General features: G+C 37.6%; 1 protein-coding gene across 3 annotated transcripts in view; it reads left to right on the top strand.

Moving 5' to 3' along the window:
* POU2F1 (POU class 2 homeobox 1) overlaps positions 1 to 23,725 on the top strand; it is a 182,092-nt gene that overhangs the window by 91,943 nt on the left and 66,424 nt on the right. For 2 of the 3 annotated variants that reach the window (XM_032291508.1, XM_032291510.1), the window contains one exon: positions 8,626 to 8,691. In XM_032291508.1, the coding sequence (XP_032147399.1) occupies positions 8,626 to 8,691 (66 nt within the window). Of the gene's footprint in view, positions 1 to 1,357; positions 5,513 to 8,625; positions 8,692 to 23,725 lie in introns of those variants that run through there. The other variant, XM_032291509.1, reaches the window with a different exon arrangement.

The following is a 23,725-nucleotide window of genomic DNA, read 5'->3' as shown; positions in this document are numbered from 1 at the left end:
ACTTACTCCATGGTATGTTTACCAGTTGTAAAGTTACCAAGAACTGTTTACTTGTTTGTGCTCCCAATACTGTCCTTGCTAGTTGTACTAATTTTAATCACACTATTTATTTATTTATAGACAGATTTTCTTTCTGTTGCCTAGGCAGGAGTGCAGTGGACCAGTCTCAGCTGACTACAACCTCTGCCTCCCAGGTTCAAGGGATTCTCGTGCCTCAGCCTGCTGAGTAGCTGGGACTACAGGCACATGCCATCATACCTGGCTAATTTTTGTATTTTTAGTAGAGATGGGTTTTTACCATGTTGGCCAGGCTGGTATCAAACTCCAGAGGTCAGGTGATCTGTCTGCCCCCGCCTCCCAAAGTAATGGGATTATAGGTATATGCCACCACAACTGGCCTAATTAAAATTTAAATAATTGCATAAACCAAGGAGAAGAATAGAAAAAGAGATGATGTTTCTGTGAAAATTAAGTTAAATGTTTTGGAAAGATTTGATAAAGGGTAATTACTAAAAAATGCTGAGTTAGATATGTGCAAGAGAGCTATAAAATAGTAGGGATAAATTATTCTTAAAAAAAAATAGAAAAGGATTATGCACTCAGATTGCCTCATGTGTCTTATAATTCTTGCCCCACTTTTAAAGCTGTGTTTTTTAATCTGTAGGACATAAAGTCAATTTAATGGGTTGAAGTCAACAATTTTTTTAAAGAAATATTTTAGAACACATTACAGTACGTTTATACCTGGAAATGAGCATTGTTTTATGGAGCTTTTCTTGAGTTTTTAGAAGTCTATACATATGTGTGCAATGTAAAATGAAAATGTGATTTTCAGTGAAAAGCTTAAAAACTTTTGAGTTTGGATCCAAACTCAAAGAAAAGGCTTTGGCCCAAAAGATTGGTGAATAAGTGCATATTGATATGCTTTGGGTTAAAATAAAATGATTATGTACATGTGTTTATGATATTTAGGTTGATGGTTTTGTTCAACCAACCAATTACTGATCTCAGTCTCATGGGATAAGAGTTTTTACGTATTTCATTTTACTCGTCTTCCTCTTATGCCTCCTTATTTTGCTTGAGTCCCCAGCCCCACAATACCCTGACTCTCTGTTAGTAGCTATGTGACCCTAAGAGTCATTAACTAGGCCTCAGTTTACTTTTTATGGAGTAAGGTTATCCTTCAGATTGCGTGTTATTTGGCAGTGCTTAATAACCACGTTGATAAAGTACATTTCTTTTGTGGTATCTGCCCATCTAGATTTTTAGTAAATGATAGAAATTCTATTAAGTTATTCTGAAAGATTTTTGAAAGATTTTTTTTTTTTTTTTTTTTTTTTGGCACTGAGAGCCCGTAATGCAACGTTAGAGAGTATCATTTACATATTCTGCGATGTAGTGCACAAGAATATTGACAGTGCCAATACCTATCACTTGATTCTGTGTCTAAAATTTTCAGATCCTGGAATGTTCTTTCACTGGTGGACATTAGTAAAATTATTTTAGGCTATATGTGTTTGATGGATTTTTTGGACTTTTTTTGTAACTATTTGTAATGCTTAACTATTTTTATTACTGAATGTTGAAGAAATATTGTTTTCTGTAAGTAATAAGACACTAAATTATTGGTAGATTGGAAAAGAAGTTAGAAAGGATATTGGTGTACTGTTGAGATTGCCTGGGGTGAAACCAGTGAAACTAAAAGGTACAGACTCCCCACCATGACATACAACGGAGGTAACCGGGAATAATTGTTGAGTCAAATGTTTCTACCTGTTCAACTAGTTGTACAGTCAGTACAGAATAGAGTGTACCAATGGCTATTTGTATACAGGATGACCAGGCTGGATGTTAATGATTTAGTAAGGCAGAGTATAGGCCAATCTCAATTTAATCTTGTATAAAAAGTTGCGTTTTAAAACACTACTTTGATTTAGTTGTCATTGTCCTCAATTTCATTTCTAATGATACTTACACTGGCCCATAAGATCATGAGTGTAAAAGTATTTTCATACTAATAGTGTTAGCCATGAATTCTGGGGTCCTGGAAGAGCGTTTGTCCCTTCTTTTAGAAAAAAAAAAACTGCTACATTTTAGGTATAATTGTGAAATACATGAGTTTGAACTTTGCCCTTTCAGCTCCTTTTTATACTTCCATCTGTCACTACTATTTCCTGTTATTACTACCTTCTGTGAACCCTTTACCCCTATTATCCCACTCCCAATCCAGGTCTTCTAAACATCAGTTATTTTATTAGAGTATTTATTGGCCACTTTTCTAGTAGAAACAACTGTTGCCTCACTAATCAACTCCTGAACTAGGTGTTAAATGAAAGTAGTGGGACTGTATTAATTCATGCTGAAGTGTGAATGACCAGCAATCCAACAAACCTCTCAGAAATGGTTTTCCGTTGTATAAGGGGTGTTCTTCCTAGGCTAAGTTTTAATCTAAGTGATTCTTTGCTAATATTTCAGACAGATGACCAAGTGAAATGAACATCTGAACTTTGTGGGAAAAGCTGTTATTTTCTTCTTTTGAACATAAATGTGCCATGGTTGGGGAGTACAGGCGAGAGATGGTGGCCATTCTCCCAATCCATCTGTAGAGGCTTGGACAAACTCTTGGTGGTTAAACTTGCCCTCTGAAATTAATGGAGTACCTAGATCAAGAGTGGCAGAAAGGGGTTTTTCTTGCTTTTCTTTCCCACTGTAGCAAAGTGAGCTTTTTTCCTGGGTGAGCTTTGCAGTAGAGGGGAAGGAGGTCCCACGCTGAATAGTAGCCTATGTGGGCTGGTAAACTATAGCCTCCCTGCTGTACACAGGCCCTATGGGACTCTCTTAGCCTAGGGGGAGGCTATTTCACTAGAAAGGTGCTGTTCCTGTTGGGTACAGACACATTTCTTTGTCAGCAATGTTTGTCTGGCTCCAAGTCATCCTTAGCTAATATATGAAAGACTACACTGCCACTAGAAAGGTAGTTTAAAGATGTTATTACATAAAGTAGAAAAGGGAAGATGGTAAGTTGCAGAAATATCTTATAGGTGCAAGCAATAAATTTAAAATTTCGTAAAGGCAGAAGGGGAGGGAGATAAACATTTATTGATACCTACTATAACCTAGACACATTCACCATTGCTTTTCATCTTTTCTCACCAAGGAGAATTTGTATAATCCAACATATTCTACCTTAAAAACTCATTTGAAATTTGTATTCTCTTCTATGATATATTCTTATTTTAATAGAAAGTAGTGTGAAATATTAAATTATATTGATGCTTTCAAAAGATGGATCATGCTTATTGGGTGACTTGATGTCTGCCCTGGCACAACTGCATCACAGTCCTCCAGTCCACACTCTTATTTGAGAAGCATGAAAACATTTACCTCACAATAACCTCATGAAAGGGATATCATCATCATTTTATAGATGAGAAAATTAAGACTCAAAGAGGGAAGGAACTTAAACAGGTCTTACAGGTACTAAATGGCAGTGTTAAGTTTCTCCCCCCAAACTCTCTCCTCATATGCATTTTGTGATTCTGTAAAACAGAAAAACTAGTAATACGGAGTGCTGATCCAAAAGTTTAAGGTTTCTGCTCCTCTGCTGACTTGCAGGGGAATCTTTTTAAAGGCCTCTTTTTGAAACATCGTCTTTCATTTCCTCATATGAATGTTGAGAAAAGTTTCAACCTTAATGTTGGGAAAAGGTGCCTACATATTTTAAAAATCAGTTGTTTGATATTCTTGAAGACTACTTCTAAATAAAAGCAGTTATTAGTAGGATGACATATTTGAGAACTCTCCTCAAATCTATGGCTGTCTTCTGTATATCTGTACACACCTGACGTTTAAACACAATGCCTTTGCCACCATTTACTGGTTTCCTCACTGCACTGAGAACAAACTATTCAGTATGTTTACCACCTCCCAGCAATTCCCTACGTGTGTAACTCATCTATAATGCATAAGAATAGCCAAGAGCACAGATTCTGATGTCAGAAAATTTTAGTTTTAAATCCTGACTCCAAATTACTAGTGTGACATTGGATAAAGTGTTTTAGTTCTCTGTGCCTCAGTTTCCTTATTTTAATAATATTTAAGGAAAGAAAAGGGTAATAATGCTTATTACTCCATAGGTTTTTAAAATAAATCTTCTGAATTGTCTATGATGATTAGGCTGTAATGTTGTCATGTTATAATGCCTTAACAATTTTGAGTTGTTGACCTACCTTGTAAATGTACTTTAAATTAAATAAACACAGTTTAGTAAGGATTACATATATGTACGTATGTATGTTCATTAAGTGAAGTTTACTTGAAAATACTAAGTAATTCCGCAATTTACATGGCCCACCCTTTGACAATAGAGATTCTAAGTAACAAACTTCTTCCTACTTGAGATAGATTTTCATTGGGGGAAGGTTACTGCATAATATGTCGCATTCAGCTAATCTATTCTGTTAATTTGGTAGTATAAAAAGATTTGTAGATAATGAATTTCTACACTCTTTAAGACACTTTATACACTTTGCACTGCTCTTGGGTTTACTGTTGCCATGTCTTAAAGTGGGACTTTCTCTTGACAGAAGTGTGTTAAGCATTGGAAAATTCCCTATCAGTAGACTAGCACCATCTTGACAGCCTTGTGTTCTGCTTCTACCTTGCTAATTGTTTCCTTGGGATTATTTGGATTGTGTAGAAAGCTTTTTGCAAATCCTCTTATTACTGAAGTCATTGTTGCCAGCAGGAATAAGATTAAAGGTGCTTAAGTCTGTAGAGTTGTTTCTAATTTGTACGTGTCATTTAAGTGGCATTTTAACAGAACTCTGTCTCCTGTACCTCCCTTCTCCCCCGGTACTATCTTCAGTTAGGTCCAAGAAGCCAGGCCATTGGAAGAAGTCTCATTTTATCCTCCTAATTATTATGCTGGCACTCAGGAGATAATTTTTCCCTTCATGCACTGCCAATTAATATGCAAATGGACTGATAAATATTTATGCAACGATTTAAATTATGCAGGGAGTGCTTTCAGTATATTCTGTAAATGAATTGTTCATGGACTTCAAAGTGCTGGCTGCTGTGCTAACGAGAAGAGATTTGCATAAGGCCCTAATCACGCGCATACTGATTAAGCTTCATTATGGAAACTGCCAGCTGCAATCTTTGTTTCTATTTTATTACAAAAAGAGGAACTTTTTCATGCTTCAGTTGCCTTGACAATGTCAGTCCTAGCTGATAGGAGAGACTAAAACTCCTCTGAGCAACTGAAGTTTCCTTATTCAGTTGAAGATTGCTATGGTGTAACAGAAGTTGTATTTTGCTTTTCCCCTTAATCCACTTTCCACCCTACCCACTCCCCACCTTTTTCTCTTAAGAACATAGTGTAAATTTGTTAGAAATAGTAGTACCTTCTTTCCCCACCCCAAATCGCTACCTGTTTCTTCCTTGTTTGGACTCTCTGCTCCTCTAGAAGATTTCACAGCAATGCTGGACTGCAGTGACTATGTTCTAGGTGGGTACCAGCACAGTTCTTCTCTTAGAAGCTTTAATATGGAAATAGCATGTGTGGGGTTGACTATGCATAAATGCTTAATCGCATATGCAGCCTTTGTAGGGGGAGGGAGAGAGTTGGACTGAGCTGGGAAGGAGGAAAGCATTTGCAAAGCACAAGCTTACTTGAATTTTCAGTGGGTCCCTCCCTGTGACTAGCTCTTCTGGTTCAGAGGGTGTTATTAGTAAATACAGTGAATTTACATTGAATGAACATTTTTGCTTTTTGGAAATTCCTATTGAGAACATTTCATGTAGTTATAAAGACAACTTAAATCTGAAACAAGGCATAACTGTAATAGATAATATATACATATTAATAAAAATGTTTTTCATACCTAATGAGAATGTCTTATACAAAAACCAAAATGCTCCATGAAAAATAAGGTTGAGTCACAGTGCAGAATAGTTTTCATAAATGTTAATAAAGAGGGTAATTGTAATGGTTGCTGCAGTAGATCTGTTGATCAGTTTCCAGATTTTAGAAACTAATAACTGTTTTCAAATTTTTGCTAGGATTAGTCTCTCTTATTTTTTTAAATCAAGTATGTGCTGTAGATAACTACAATTTTGAATGTTAGAAAACCTCATTTTAGAGTTTTCTCCATAGAGCAGCAAGCCTTTTGGAGAGGAAGATGCCAGCTTAAATATATTTAAACCATCTTTGGTGACAGAGATTTCAAAGAAATCAAGGCACTTTGGTTTTTAGATATACGGTGGCTAACGGTGGTCATATTTTGTGTGGAGTTCTGTCTGTTTGTATGTAGAATTTTTGAGACTTTTTAAAGTTACTCTAGTCACCTGGAAAGTTAAATGATATGAACTCTAGGACTTGGATATCTTACGTTTAAAACTTTTGCAAATGACTTTTTTTTTTTTTTTTTTGTATATTGTCATTTTCCACACTTGAAAATTGAGGCTACTCCTGTCACCTTCATATTGAAAATGTTTGAATTCTTATGTGGAAGGCATGGCCTAAACCCAGGGTAGCAGGATCTGCCCAGCGCAGTAAAAGCCACTATGGAAAGGGTCAATGACACAAACAACAAATTTATGTCAGGAATTAAATCTTTTATTTACTCTTTGACATTTACCTAGTTGGGAATTTAAAAAAAGGAAAGAAAAATACCTTTTTGGAAGATTCTAACAGTTCATTTTAGAATGAGAAATTATATCTTTTACTTTCACTTAATAGTAAACATTATTTAAACAGTCTTCCCATTGTTGTACAACTCTATTTTTGTGTGTATGTGAAGTAATGTTTTATTTTTGTGTGTATGTGAAATAGTTTTGTTTAATGCTTTTGAAGCTCTTGACAATTCAGTAGACTATGAGAAGATTCACTTAAAATCCCTGTGACATAATCTTTAATTTTTAGATGGGAAAATTAGAATATGAATTGTACAAGGTGGGGCTTATGACTCGTTAAGAATTGTGCTGCTTTATTTCTTAATGTTAACTGATTCATCGTTTTTTCTACTTTCCATTAAAATTCATTTAAAGGAAACATTGAGCAGTGTGTATGTTAATGGTATATTCTATTACATTTGTTGTGATCTTTGTTGACTTTCATAAGATTTTGGTTGTCATTCAAAAGCTCATTTTCACTAAATTATACACCTTTTCCTTTCAAATCTTAGTATGCTTTCAGATGACATCTAGATTTCTCTGGACAGTGAGGAGAAGCAAGCTGTAGAACTGCCCTCATTTACAACCACAAGCATATGAATTTGAACCCTTTGAACATTAGAAAACCAAACCAAAGTTGTGACAGAACTACCTAAGCCCATAAGACAAGCATCAGTTACAGAAACTTACTGTATTAGAAAAGCTATTAAACATCTTGTTGTAAATGAAATTTATAAAAGAAAGACTCCTGATGTTTTTTTCTCATTTGTTATCCATGGGGATAATTTGACTGTGAAGAACGTGGTTGAGAATTCTATCTAGTGATTGTTTTGATTTCCTAGTTAGATGTTTAAGCGTATGACCAAATGTGCTCTTTGGTCAAAAACACAATATAGTTTAAACATTTGTTTTCTGTTAATAACTGTAGTTAAATGTTTTAACTTATTTAACCACTAAATAAGTTAATGGGGGGAAAGGCTGAACTTATTTGACAGTAAATTTGTTTGATTATAAATATTCTAAGTTTGAGTCTACAGTAGTAGAATAAGAGATAGATTTCTGTATGTTCCATTTCTTACCCTTTCAAAGAGTTAGAAGGACAGCAGAGAGTTCTTGTCTCTTCTCTTAATGTATTTTCTGGGATACCTAATATTGCTTGATGAAAACTTTATGGAAATAAAAAAATAGATAATCCAGAAATGATAAACTCATAGTAGCAGTTTCATTTAGGATATCGAGGTAGTATTACTTCTAAGTGGGTGTGTTTGTAGTTCAGTTTTGAAATTAATAACTATATCTGTTATACCGTATGGTACAACTTCTTGTACTGGTTTGTAGTTGAGGTATGAATTTCATATGTTCTCACTTTAACTTGTTTAGTGTGGTTGGGGAGGGGTGTAAATTTGGAGATAATTTATCTTAGACGTTGTTTTCCTTTAGTTGATAGGTTGAGTTAAGTGTCCCATCTATTATCAAGATTACCCGTGGATTGTTTTGGTTATAATGAATGAGTATCATTGCATATTGAGAAAGATACTTTATTTGGGAATAACATTTTATTTTGTGAGGTGCTTCCCTTCTCTCCAGTTTTACTTCTTTAATATATTTTATACTTCACATTACAAAGCATTTATTCCTTTTACATATCAGACTTTCTAATTTTTTTTCAGATTACAGTTCTGCTGTCTTTCTTGAAAGAATGTCAGAATTCTTTAAAAAGACGGTTTATTTGTGAATCCCTTCAGGGTCTGGGCAATTTTGAATTTTTCCCAGATAACCTTTTATTATAATTTCTAATGTTTTAGCCTGACACGCATACACTGGGTCTCCTTGAACTATATGATTATTACATTAGTTAACCCTTTTTTTCTGCCACAATTTTGACTCCTCAATCCCATCTCCATACCCAATTTTTTAAAAACCTTATTCACCTCTGATTTATTGCAGACTCAAGAATGAACAATCCGTCAGAAACCAGTAAACCATCTATGGAGAGTGGAGATGGCAACACAGGTAACACTTTTCTGATCAAGCTTTTTAATTAACTCTAGTAGAGCACAAAGAAACTTTCCACCTAACTAGGACTCATATTTGGCAGATATAGACCAGTTTCAGTATTGAGTTGTCAAATATGATTCAGTCCTTAAGGAACTGGGAGGGATTATGTTTGTTTAAGCTTATCTAACTTTCTTCTGCAGATAGCCTTGTTGTTTTGCTTCAATCTATCAGAGAAACTATGCAGTAGTTAGGAAAATTGTCCTTTGGGTCAGATAGTTTTGGGTATAAATTATGGATTTACCACTTACTAGCTATGTGACTTTAGGCAATTTCCCCAATCTTTTTCAGACTTAATTTATTCAATTACAAAATGAGGATAATACATTTCAGGTCATTTTGAGTATTAAAGGAGATAATATATGTGACATGTTAAGGAAAATGCCAGCTACACAGTAACCATTCAGTAAAATGTTATTCTTCTTACAGATGTTAATCAAAATAGTAAATTTTATTTGCCCTACATTTGATAGAAATTATATTAAAAGTTATGATAGTATCAATGAGTAGTTATAAACAGATATACATTTTTAATACATTCTTTTATTTGGTAATTTTAAAAAGTTATACTTCATTAAACCTTTTATCAGGAGAAAATTATCATATAAATGAGAATAGTGAGGCCCCATGAGAGAAAGGTAAATCCATAAAGGATGGTCTGTCTCCACAGCTCATACTCTTGAGTCAGTATATTGCTTAGAGGATGTAAGATTATGTATCTTTCTCATTTGCCAGAGATGATACAAGGACCTCCCTGGCTTCTGGTAAAGGCATAAATCAAAATAGTAAACCAAATAAGAAGACAATTATGGGCAAGGATGCACAGAAAGTACTTCTTTCTAAAAACTAGGTTTTTCACTTGCAGAGAGGGATTCCTTTTGACTTACGATTTTAAAAATGCTGAACTATGAGTGATGGTAATAATGAAAGGCCCTCTTAATTTATGGTAAATGGCTGAGTTGAGCTAATATAGCAGTTTTCTGCCTACATGTCTTTTGCTGTAAACTGTCCGATATGTGGAGATGCTTATGTTAATCTCTACCTCTTTATATGAAAGTGAGCTGTGGGGCTTCCCTGTTCACCCGTTTTGTTTAACACACTTCATAGTACTCTTACTGAGGCTAGCCAAGTAGACTCCTGTAGTATTTCTTGAGAAGGGGAAGGGCAGCATTGTATTCTGTCTGAACTGTCAGACACAGTCTCCTCTTTGTTATTTCTCTGTCCTCTGTTTGGGCTCCATCTTTCTTTCTTGTGTAGCACTGGTTCCTATGTCAGTGCTGGTGCTTCAGCCACCTAGCTTAGGTGTGGGAAATGTTTACAGGGAGAAATAGGGCAGCAGATCCCCTTAAGAGATTAGGGGGTAGGGTGGTGGGCCAGACACCTGTGCCTGAAGAACAGCTTCAAAGAAGAAACATACTTTTTTTCCTAAGAAAAGACAAGCAGAATAATTGGAAAACACTGAAAATACCCATAATATCAGACTCCATGGAAATCCCTGTATTTACTTTTAATGCTACTACTGTAATAGCAGTCTCAGCAGTTACCATTTATTGAACAACTACAACACTTTTTTTTTTTTTTTTGAGATGGAGTTTCGCACTTGTCGCCCAGGCTGGAGTCCAGTGGCGCGATCTCAGCTTACTGCAACCTCCCGCCTCCTGGGTTCAAGCAATTCTCCTGCCTCAGCCTCCCAAGTAGCTGGGATTATAGGAGCCTACCACCACGCCCAGCTAATTTTTTGTATTTTTAGTGAGACAGGGATTCATCATGTTGGCAAGGCTGGTCTTGAACTCCTGACCTTAGATGATCTGCCCGCCTTGGCCTCCCAAAGTGCTGGGATTACAGGTGTGAGCCACCGCACCCGGCCTGCAACTATAACACTTAATAAAACCTCTGTGACATGTTTTTTCCTAATGCACTGTGTGCATCACCTGATTTCAAGTTAAATTCTTTTGACAAGTTAGATACCATTATTTTAAAGAATAGGAAATTGAGGCACAAAACCAGCCAGGAAATAAAGGCAGGTTTAAGATATGCAGCCTGTATGTGAGTTTCCCCAGGAAGTGCAATAAAATAAAACTGAAAATTTAAGCAACATTTTGTATATGTCCAGACCTATAGGTTCTAACTGGAGCACTTTTTGAAACAGTCTTGTGAATTTCTTGCCCCTTTTTAGTATGGAATGTGTGGCAGACTGGTTCCTGTCATAGACTTTGCATATTTTCTTAACCATGTTTGATACATTAGATATAAAATTACAGTTTATTTAGATAATTATATGCTTAAAAATTTGTTTTTATTTAAGCATACAACAAATGAACCTTAAGACTCTTGAATTGTTTGTTAGTTAACTATTATTTTTTGGTGGTTTGTGAAAAACAAGTAAAATGTTTAAGGGAAAGAACCCTTAGCATTATAATAAAACTAAAGCCGCACAATTTCTGGATTCATAATACATTTGTGTAGATCATTTTTTCCTGAAATGTTTACAATTGTAATAATTTTGATTTGTGAGACTTTAAGGAGAACGATATTGTAAGATTATTTTAAGATTGTGTTGATATGTTAGTTTTTTGTCTTTCTTCTGTCAGTGATTCGAGAAGCAAAATCAAATGATGTACTTTTTGTCAAAATAGCCCTTACATGTTCGCAGAAAATCTATCGTTAAGGTTTTTTTTTGTTTGTTTGTTTTTTGTTTTTTGTTTTTTTTTGAGACGGAGTTTCACTCATGTTACCCAGGCTGGAGTGCAATGGCGCGATCTCGGCTCACCGCAACCTCCGCCTCCTGGGTTCAGGCAATTCTCCTGCCTCAGCCTCCTGAGTAGCTGGGATTACAGGCACGCACCACCATGCCCAGCTAATTTTTTGTATTTTTAGTAGAGATGGGGTTTCACCATGTTGACCAGGATGGTCTCGATCTCTTGACCTCGTGATCTACCCGCCTCGGCCTACCAAAGTGCTGGGATTACAGGCTTGAGCCACCGCGCCCGGCCTAGGTTTTTAAAAAATGTATTCAGTAAGTGCCTCTTCTGCATGTAAAGTACTATAATCGGTGTTACCAGAATATACAATGAAAATAGGTGAAATAACCCTCAGTCTTTAAGGAGTTAACAATTCATTAAGAGATAATACTGATAAATAGGTAACTGATTCTGGGTAGATTATGGTAAGTAATTCAAGAAGAGGTATTAAAAAGTGCCATAGTGGTATTAAGTAGGTGTTTCTGTGAGGAAATATGAGTATGTTTATAGGTCAGGTGCAAGGACCCATCGGGGAGCAGGAGAGTGGAGAAAGAAATACAATTAATTGAACCAAGGTAGGGGTGAAGGGCTAGGATCAGAAGTGCAGAATGAAGGGTTGGTTCTGAAAATGAAAAAAGACTATCCCATTTCTCTAAAACTAGGGAGAAGAAGCAAATAATATACAATATCAGAGAAAATTGAAGTGGAAGGGAGAAGCAAAACTGAGCATTGATTCACATCAGATTGCCTCATTTTTCTCATTAAAGTCGTTGAGGTGGTCACCTGAGAAGAAGCAGGGATATAATAATAATAATGGCAGCAGCTACTGTTTTTTGAATTCTTACTGTAGGTGTGTGGCTAGCCACTTTATTATATATACTTTATTGTTAAAATACTCTTATAAGGTTAACTAGATTTATAAAAAGGATTGATAAGCCTATTGAGGGTCAGGCTCAAAGAAAATAAATATGTTAGCATATCCAGCCAACATAGTTATACAGTTGATCCTTGAATAACATGGATTTGAGCTGCATGGGTTCACTTATATGCAGATATTTTTTCATTAAATGTATTGGATTTTTTTTTTTTTTTTTTTTTTTTTTTTTTTGAGATAGAGTCTCGCTCTGTCACCAGGCGCCAGGCTGGAGTGCAATCTCAGCTTACTGTAACCTCTGCCTCCCAGGTTCAGGCAATTCTCCTGCCTCAGCCTCCCTAGTTGCTGGGACTACAGGCACACGCCACCATGCCCAGCTAATTTTTGTATTTTTTTAGTAGAGATGGGGTTTCACCATGTTGGCCAGGATGGTCTCGATCTCTTGACCTCGTGATCTGCCCACCTTGGCCTCACAAAGTGCTGGGATTACAGGCGTGAGCCACTGCGCCCAGCAGATTTTTTTTTTTTTTTTTTTTTTGCAACAGTTTGGAAAAACAGTTGAACTGTGAAATACTGAGAAATATTGAAAAAATTTAAAAGGTATGTAATGAATGCATAAATATATGTAGATGCTATTCTGTTTTATCATTTATTACCATGAAATATTCACATCTATTAAAATTATAAAAACTTAAAATGTTTCAAAACTTATGCACACAAACACTCAGAGACTGCATACATGGCACCATTCAGTCTAGAGAAATATGAACAAATGTAAACAGCACAGTATTAAATTGTAGTTGCGTAAAATTAACTGCAGTACCTACTATACTACTGTAATAATTTTGTAGGCACCTCTTGTTGCTATTGTGGTGATCTCAAGTATTGTGAGCATCCGTTTAAAATGCTGTGTGACCCTAATCACATCACAGTGAACAGTTCATCAAGTAAGTTGTGTGGCCGGGTGCAGTGGCTCATGCCTGTAATCCCAGCACTTTGGGAGGCCGAGGCAGGTGGATCATGAGGTTAAGAGATCGAGACCATCCTGGTCAACATGGTGAAACCCCGACTCTACTAAAAAAACAAAAAAATCAGCTGGGCATGGTGGCGCGTGCCTGTAATCCCAGCTACTCAGGAGACTGAGGCAGGAGAATTGCCTGAACCCAGGAGGTGGAGGTTGCGATGAGCCGAGATCACGCCATTGCACTCCAGCCTGGGTAATAAGAGCGAAACTTCGTCTCAAAAAAAAAAATAAATAAAGTAAATTGTGTATTGCAGTAAAAAGTGATCTCTCTTTATTCTTGAGTATTTTTCATCCTGTTTAGTGCAATAACCTAAACCTTAAGTAATACCATAAGACCTATACAAAGTTCCACTGGTGGTACTGAAAGTACTTCCCAAAGCAGAGACAAGTCATGACCCTGCAGGAAAAGTTTGAATTGTACCATAGATTGAGGTCTGCAGTTGCAGTTGCCCTGCATTTCAAGGTAGGTAAATTAGGTGTAAGGACCATTATTAAAAAAAAAAAAAGAAGAGGAAATGCATGAAGCCATCACTGCAGCTACACCAGCAGACATGAAAAGCTTGAACTTTTTGTGAAATACTTTTTTATCTCCAGTGCAGTGGCTCACGCCTGTAATCCCAGCACTTTGGGAGGCCAAGGCAGGCAGATTGCTTGAGCCCAGGAGTTCCAGACCAGCATGGGCAACGTGCTGAAACCTGTCTCTATTAAAAATATAAAAAATTAGCCAGGTGTGGTGGTGCACACCTGTAGTCCCAGCTGCTTGGGGGGCATGAGCTGGAAGAATCACCTGAGCTTAGGAAGTCAAGGCTATCATGAGCCGAGATCACACCACTGCACTCCAGTCTGGGTGACAGAGTGAGACCCTGTCTCAAAAAAGAAAAAAGAAAAATGCAGCTTTTACATGGGTGCAGGATTGCTATAAGAAAGACATACCTTTAGAATCTAATGTGATTTGAAAGGAAGCACAGTCATGATATGACAACTTAAAGGGCAGGTGAAGGATCTAAAGCTGGATAATTTAATGCCAGCAAAGGATGGTTTGATAATTTTAGAAAGATGTTTGGCTTTCAAAATGTTAGGATAATGGGAGATGCAGCTTCTTCCAACCAAGTGGCAGGAGATCTCAAGTTCTCAAATGCTGTGAAGAAAATCACTGAAGCCTATCTGTGATGGCTCACACCTGTAATCAGTGCTTTGGTAGGCCAAGGTAGGAGAATCCACTAAGCTCAAGAGTTTGAGACCAGCCTGGGAACCATAACTGGACCCTGTCTCTAACCGCCCCCCCCCCCCCCTGCCAAAAAAAAAGAAGAAAGAAGAAAAATCATTGAAGAGAAAGGATATCTGCCTGAACACGTTTTTTTTGATGCAGACAAAAGTGCCCTACTCTGAAAGGGAAAAAAATGCTACAGAAGACATTTATTAGTAAGGAAAGACATGAGCACCAAGATTTAAGGCAGGAAGGAATAGGCTAACAGTACTGTTGTGTTCAGATGCAATCGGGTTTATGATCTAGACAGCCCTATCTATATCCTATTAAAGATTGCTTTTTGCTTTTTACAGCATGGACCCTTTTATGATGTGGGCACTGAAACTAAAGCACTTGGTGGAAGAAGGATTGGTAGCATATAGAAACATTTTTTAGACAAATAAAAAAGCAAAACAGTCAGAAATTACAATATATTTTCATAAAGTTACACCAAGTGTGCCTCCCTCTCCTGCCTCCTCTTCCAGCTTTTTGTCTTCTGCCATTTCTGAGTCAGCAAGACCCCTTCTGTTCCTCCCTCTCAGCCTACTCAGCATGAAGACAAGGTTGATGATCTGTGTGATGATCCACTTTGAGTAGAAAATATATTTTCTCTCACTTAAGACTTTCTTTAGCTTATTTTATTGTAAGAATATAGTATATAATACATATAACATACAAATACGTTTTAGTTAACTGTTTATGTTACCAGTATGACTTCTGGTCAACAGTAGGCTATTAATACTTGGGTTTTGTGGGAGTCAGATGTTACATGCAGATTTTCAACTGTTTGTGGGGTCAACACCCTTAACTCCATTGTTCAAGATTCAGCTGTATTACCTCTCCATAGCCTAGATCAGCAGTCCAAGCTCAGGAATGAAGAAAATGGAACATTGGATTATTTTGCCAAAATAATATCCTGTCACCAAAAAGGAAAGAGATAGAAGGGAGTGGTAATATTTTTTATAGCATGGTTGTTTGCACAAGGATGTGTCCCTTGGGAAAGGTGATATTTCCCCATCCCTCTCTCTCCTCAACCTTTGGTAACTATTCTATGGTTTCAAGGTTCTTCCATGTTGTAGCATGTATCAGAACTCTATTTTTTATATAATATTCCATTGTATGTATATACTACATTTTGTTTATACATTTATCTGTTAATGGATAGCTGGATTATTTTTACCATTTGGCTATTATGAATAATGTTGCAGTGAACTTTGGTGTACAAGTATCTGTTTGAGTCCCAGTTTTCAGTTCTTTGGGATATATACCTAGGAGTAGAATTGCTGGGTAAAACAAAACACAAACTTACTATCATACCGTTTGGGAGGTCAGAGTCCTAAAATCAGAGTGTTGTAAGTGCTTTATTTTTTCTGGAGACCCTATGGAAAGTCTATTTCCTTCTCTTTTCCAGCTTCTAGAGGCCACTTGCACTCCTTGGCTTGTGGCCCCTTCCTCCATCTTCAAAGCCAGATGTATAGCATCATCAAGTCTGTTTCCCTCTCCCTCTTTCCTGTCCCCCTCTTCCTCTCAACCCTGCTTTCATCATCATATTTCCTTCTCTGACTCCCCTGTCCCCATCTTTTGTTTAAAGGACACTTATTATCCTGAACTTCATCGGATTTGCGAAATTCCTTTTGCCGTGTAAGGTAACAAATTCACAACTTCCAGGGATTAGGATGATCATTAGGCCCATCTTTGATGGGTTGTTGTTCTGCTTACCACAGGATTTTCTCCTAAATTAAACCTGATCAACTCTATTTTAGATGATAGATGGAAAAGTAAAGAAGTTGTTTAAAGTTTTACAAGGTTTGGTAGGAAAAACTAAAACAACTATTTTGATATAAAGAAATATTGGGGGGAAAGGAATATTGGACAAATATTAAAGTTTTGCTCACTTTTAATGCAAAGGGCAGACCTCTTTCATTAGTACTCCTGACACATGGTTATCTACCCTGTGCCTGGTTTCATGCACTGACACAGAACACAGTACTTTCTGTTACCTGTTCTCTGGTTATACAACTCGGTTTTCTATACTCTTGAATTTTGCCCTTAGGAGTTGAGTTCCTCATCTTTTAAGAAATTAAAGCTCTTCTGGAAGTTATTGTCACATTTTAAGTCTTTTCTATTCAACAATGTATTACAAATTGATTTATTATAAAGTAGTCATTTTTTATAAAACAGTTTGTTATAATTTGTACTAGAATGTGATGATAGTGGCTAGCATTTATTAAGTATTTACTGGATGATTTAAACATTTTCTATAGATTATCTCATTTAATTCTTACCAAAAAACCTGATGAAACATTTTCTTTTTTTATAGATAAGGGGATTGAGGCTCAGAGATGTTTACACTTGATGAAGGTCACCCAGATAGCTATAAATGGGAGTAGAACCACTCTTTTTTTTTTTTTTTTTTTTTTTTTTTTTTTGAGATGGAGTTTCGCTGTTGTCCAGGTGGGAGTGCAATGGCGCAGTTTTGGCTCACCGCAACCTCTGCCTCTCAGGTTCAACTGATTCTCCTGCCTCCACCTTCTGAGTAGCTGGGACTATAGGCATGCACCGCCATACCCAGCTAATTCTGTATTTTGTATTTTTTAAGTAGAGATGGGGTTTCTCCATGTTGGTCCGGCTGGCCTTGAACTCCCAACCTCAGATGATCTGCCTGCCTTGGCCTCCCAAAATGACGGGATTAGAGGTGTGAGCCCAGTCCAGAACCATTCTTTTACCCTTCGAGCTGTTACTACCTTTTTTTTTTTTTTTTTTTTTTTTGAGATGGAGTCTTACTCTGTTGCCCAGGCTGGAGTATAGTAGCGTGATCTCAGCTCATTGCAACCTTACGCTCCTGGGTTCATGCAAGTCTCCTGCCTCAGCCTCCCAAGTAGCCAGGATTATAGGTATGTGTCACCATGCCCAGCTAATTTTTGTATTTTTAATAGAGACTGGGTTTCACCATGTTGGCCAGCCTGACCTTGAATTCCTGGCCTCAAGCGATCCACCTTGGCCTCCCAAAGTGTTGGGATTATAGGCGTGAGCCATGATTCCTGGCCTGTTGTTTCTTCTTGTCTCCAATGGGCAAGATATAGTACTATATTCAGTAACACCACTGAAGTTGAATAAGATACAAAAATTTATTTTGTTCTCAATAAATTTATCTTATAGAGAAAACATATGAAAATGTAATAAAACAGAAATTGAGAAGATTCTTGAGAAGTATATGTGAATCCATGAAAATTCAGTGTGGGGGAAAAGTGTTTCTAGCTCTGAGGATCAGAGAAGGTCTTGGAGAAGGTCGAGCTGAAACTGTATCTTACAGGCTGGGTAGGGTTTAAATTGCGATGATGCTAGGCAATTTATGTTCAGCATGAAGAAACAGTCAAAGCCGAGATGGGGGAAGAAATCTGTCCTAAATGTCTCTAATTCCTTAAGAAGCTTTCCATTATGTTGTCTGATTTCTAGATCCTTTATCTTTTAGTCATTCATAGAATTAGACAGTATTCTAGTTCTTCAGACTTTATTGCAGCCATTGCTGTTACCTTTTGCTGTTATCTTTGAAAACTTACTGTTGGCTTATTATAATTTTTTTATAATGAAGATAAAAAGGATAGATATTTAAATATTACATTTTAATATAAATGTTAATAGATTTTCTGATATTTGCTTTGAAATATAAAAGATTGTTTTCTTTTAAAGCAACTGACTCATCTGTTATAATGAATTTATAGTTAGTCAATTAACCGTCTTTTTTCATCTGAATTGTGATAGATCCAAGCCTTCCCTGTCCTGTCGTTTTTCACTTGCTTTTTGCATTCAAATTGAAACGAGAGAGTCCCCTGATCCCCCTCGCAGGACATGTGACAGGGAGTGGCTCATATGTTTGGCTGCCACACGCTCACACCTCTTTTGGGAAGGGAAGCACTTAGACTGGCAGGTACAGGAGCTGGGTGAGCACTTTTTGGGCTCCAGCCAAATGATAGTGTCTAGGGGTGGGTGTCTGCAACTACTGAAGGCCAAGTGAGCACATGTTTCAGTGCGCTCTTTTAGCCTTGCCATCCACAGACAGCTTAAGTGTTAGCTCAGTGCCCCACTTGGTACCCAAGTCCTTGCACAGCATCCAGGAAGAATCAGGTCACACATGGACTTGAAGGATGAATTCGGGGGTTTGTTGAGTGGTGGAGGTGGCTCTTAGCAGGATGGATGGGGAGCTGGAAGGGGAATGGAATGGGAAGATGATCTTCCCCTAGAGTTTGGCTGTCCAGCAGCCAATCTCTTCTGTCACCCCCAGCCGAATTCCTCTGAACATTTGGACATTCCTTCTCTTCTCTCTGCCATACCGTTCTGCCATTCTTCTGCTCTTCTGTTCATGTCTTCTGGATCCTGGGGTCTGGGGTTATATGGGGACATGATAGCAGGGCATGGCAGGCCAAAAAGCAACTTTGGGGCACGAAAACAGGGATGCCTGTTCCCATTTAGGACCATGGGTTTCCAGGCTTGAGGTTGGGACTTTTGTGGGGAACCACCCTCTTCTACCCAGTATTTCCCTGTCTATTATTCATATCAAAATGATTTTTCCCCCAGGATACTATCACAATATTTCAGGCAAATGAAAAGTCTGAAGAAATTTATTAATGTAACCTAATATACATTTATGGGTAGTGTTCCAAAAATATTGTCATTCAAAGTTCCTAGTAACCAGTGATGGTATTTGTTCTGTGGGATTTTACTAGTGTTAGGGCTGGTATTAGGACATTATATTCATAAAAGAACATGATAAGACATCATTTTTTCCGAGATGAAGAGAAAGGATCCTGAAAGACCAGAGTACCAGTGAATATACTTGCTGTACTTCATAGTAATTTAACAACTTGATGCCTTGAACCAGCACTAGTTTTGGAAGTAATTTTCAGGTAAAATACCAGTGTTTTCCAGAGAAGCCTCGAAACAGGCCTCAAATATAGTTCTTGTTAAACCAGAATGGAACATTTGCAAATTTCAAACACTTAAGGACTATTTTCCTTTTGAACTCACATTTATCCAAAGGCTATTTTTTAATATTCTTACTGCTTCTATTATTTTAAAATTTATTACATATTTTATTATGTAGACTACATTCTGCACTGACCAAGCTGCTCTTATAAGCCTGTGAGTAGAAATACTAATTTTTTGGGGGTACCTTCATAGTGAATTTTTAAATAATGGGTTATTGAAAGTGGCTGGAGCATTTCCAGAGCGCCTCAGGAGCTCAGTGAAGGATGTTGGTGGTTTAGAAGCAAATATAAAACACCTGTGGACCTCCTTCTAGTGTTTGGTTTGACAGATGTCATTTACAGGATACGGCTTCTACGAGATTCTGATCAGTACATATTGAGAAACTTGTCCTGGCTTTGCCCACTGGTGCACATGGGGATTTTAAAATTTTAGGTCAGGGGTGGGGGTCAAGGGAGAGAGGGGTGCTATAATTACTGAAGCTGTGAGAATAGGAAGTGACATCTGAATTAAGATTATACTTTTGTTAAATGACTGAGCAATTTATCTTTTTGCCATGAGATAACCCAGTAACAAATTTAGAATTTTAAAGGTAGTATCCATTTTTGTTCATTAATAATAGAAGTTCAGAACGTTGAAGAGAGGATTTGTTTCTAAAAGGCTGCTTTAGGCACAGATTATTAGAGATTGTCTATAATTTTCTCCCGTCTCCCTTAGAGAGCGGCTCAGTTTTATGTCATATTACTTTTTTCATTATTTCCCTAACAGATATTAAAGAATTTTTGGTATAAAAGAATTTTCTAGCCATGTTATACTTTACATTTTGCCAGAAGGCAAAAACTAGACTCCATTATTCTTTCAATTAGATCCATTACATAGCATACTGGCCTAGAGCAGTGACAATAGAAGCTAGGGGTCAAATTTAATGAGCCAGTGAAGTGACGAGGAGAAGAGATTGAGAGGGAGTATAAAAAAATAATAATAAATAAAAGAAGGAAGGAAAGGGAGTAATTTAAAATGAATACTTGTATTTGGCTTGGGGCTGGGAGAGATGTGGTACCATTCCCTGAATAGGAACTGTACTGTTGGGGAGCAGACTTGACAGTGAGGTGATGAAACATTTCACTTCTGAAAATGTTGCCCTTGGGGTGCCTTGTGGTGCTTGCAGGTGAAGATGTGGGCAATTGAAGATAGAGATAGGTTCCTGAGGAGAGGTGTGAGAGTCCTTAACAGGGAGATACTGCTGGGAAGAAAGTGGAATCAGCTAAGAGGACTGTGGATGGAGCTCTTCTAAAGTGTTGAAAGGGATGGTGGCAGAGGAAGAGGAGCCCATGCATTCATTGTCTGGTAGGATGGACACTGGCTGCATGTGGCTATTTAAATTTAATTAAAAAATAAATTCCTCAATCATACCACATTTCTAGTGTTCAGTAGCCATGTGTAGTTAGTGGCTACCATATTGGCCAGTACATATAATAGAACATTTCCATTATCACAGAAAGGTCTATTGGGCAGCACTTAAGTAGACTAAGAAGTAACAACCATGGAGATCAGATGTGAGTCAGACCAGTGAGCTTGGGAGTTAGCATTCAATGTGATCAATTTCTACCATCGGAGGCTTAAAATGTGACCCTTGAATTTGACAATTAGTAGTTTACTGTGGGCCTTTTAGAATTTTTAGTTAAGTGGTTTGGAAAGAAATTGCTGTGGTTAGAAAGTGAATGCTTGTGGGAAGGGAATGATGAATGTAGGCAACTCTTTTAATGGACGCTCTATATGGGGCTGTGTATGACAGTGGTTAAGAGCTCAGACCCTGAAATCAAACCACATGGATTCATATCTTGCTCTTTTCACTTACTAGTTATTTTACCTTGGGGAAGTTACTTTCTCGTGTCAAAGTTTTTCTTAGCTGTAAGATGGAGATAAATAATAATCTATCTCATAGTATTGATGTATACATGGAAAGCAAGTAGATATATGGCTGAGTCCATGCACCATCAGTGTTTGCTGTCTATTAGGGGGAAGAGGAGGATGATAGAGAAGGAAAGAATGTGAGGGGAGGTTAGAAGAGCCTCCTAGTGAAGCAACTTGAATGTGTTTAGATGCTAAGGGAGAAGAGCCAGTGTGGGAGGGGAGTGGCAAAGAAAGAACAGATGATGTAGCCATAAAAAGGAATGAGATCACGTCCTTTCCAGGGACATTGATGAGGCTGGAAGCCATCATCCTCAGCAAACTAAAACAGGAACAGAAAACCAAACACCGCATTTTCTTACTCATAAGTGGGAGATGAACAATGAGAACACATGGACACAGGGAGGGGAATAACACACACCAGGGCCTGTTGAGGGGTAGTGGATGAGGGGAGGGAACTTAGAGGAAGGGGTCAATAGATGCAGCAAACCACCACGGCACACGTATACCTGTGTGACAAACCTGCACGTTCTACACATGTATCCCTGAACTTAAATAAGAAAGAACAGATGAGTCAGGGATCAGTTTTTGAGGAGAGGGGAGGTATTGGGTTTCAGAGCAACTGGTGGCTGAAGTGGCCTAAAGATTCCTTTTCTTTTGTTTGTTTTTTAGGTGAGAAATGGGAGATCGAAAGAGGTAAAGACAAATTCAGATAGTTAAGTTTTTAAGTAGAAGGGAATGTAAGAAAGCAGCCTAGAGAGGATTAGGAACAGTCAATTAGGGATTTCATTGTGATACAAGGAAAACGAAACTGGGAATAGAATGCAATAAAGAAGTCTAGGATTAAAATAAACAATATAAGCAGGATTTGTAGCAAAGTGTCATAATCTAAGCTAGAAATGCTGACGTCAGATAAACTCAGAAGGTAAGGAGCATTCATTGTGTTATTTATGTTCAAAATTTAGGTTATTTGAAAAAGTCTGAACAGCTGGTAAGTCATAAGACATCTATTTTTCTACAATTAAGAATAAAGTTAAGAGCCTGTCACAGTAGCTCACACCTGTAATCCCAACACTTTGGGACACTGAGGCATGAGGATTCCTTGAGCCCAGGAGTTCAAGGCTAGCATGGGCAACATAGTGAGACCCTCATCTCTACAAAAAAAAAAAAAAAAAAAAAAAAAAAACAACCTTAAAAAAATGAACTAGGTATGGTGGCACATGTCTGTGGTCCCAGCTACTTGGGAGGCTAAGATAAGGAGGATCACTTGAGCCTAAGAGGTCAAGGCTGCAGTGAAGCATGATCACGCCACTGCACTCCAGCCCGGGTGACAGAGTGAGACCCTGAATTAAAAAAAAAAAGAATAGTGTTGATGAAAATCTGTTTTAACTGAGCTTTTCATTCAGATAGACTTAACAATTTTAACAAACAGCCACCTATAGAAATCTTGTAATGCGTCTCTGATAGTGCATTCGTTCTAAGGTAATGTTTAAAAGCAATTTGAAAAACAATACACATACTTTTACTTAGGACGTAAAGGATATACAATACAATCATTACAATCAAGTACAATCACTGTGGAGATTTTTAGCAGATATGTAATACCCATCCATTCTATAGATCAGCAGTCCCCAACCTTTTTGGCACCAGTGACCCGTTTCGTGGAAGACAGGTTTTCCGTGGACAGCGTGTAGGGGTTGGGGATGAAACTCTTTTACCTCAGATCATCAGGCATTAGTTAGATTTTCATAAGGAGTGCACCACCTAGGTCCCTCACGTACACAGTTCGCTGTACGGTTCATGCACTTATGAGTCTCTAGTGCCACTGCTGACCCAGCAGGAGGAAACACTCGGGCAATAACGCTCACTTGCCCGCCACTCACCTCCTGCTGTGCAGCCCTGTTTCTAGCAGGCCACAGACAGGTAGCAGTCTTCGACCCAGGGGTTGAAGACTCCTACTATAAATGATCCATGCCATGAATTTCTATTATGCTTCTTCCTTTTGTAGTGGCTTAGAATCTTTCTGTGATTCTCTTTCTGTGATAAGTGATTCTCTTTCTGCAATTCCATTATCCCAGATTCTTCCCATTTTATGGCGGCTCAGATGGAAGAAAGTCTCTCCACACAAACATGCTAAAAAATTAGCAGTAGCTAAGTTTTCCTAAAAGATCTTTTAGCTGTTGTTTATGTCCTATGTTTGCTTGACTTTCTGT

The sequence above is a fragment of the Sapajus apella genome, unplaced genomic scaffold (genome assembly GCF_009761245.1).
Source record: "Sapajus apella isolate SASKATOON/1434 unplaced genomic scaffold, GSC_monkey_1.0 scaffold25, whole genome shotgun sequence".
In the NCBI taxonomy this organism is placed as follows: domain Eukaryota; kingdom Metazoa; phylum Chordata; class Mammalia; order Primates; family Cebidae; genus Sapajus; species Sapajus apella.
This window is presented reverse-complemented; position numbering and strand designations above follow the sequence as displayed.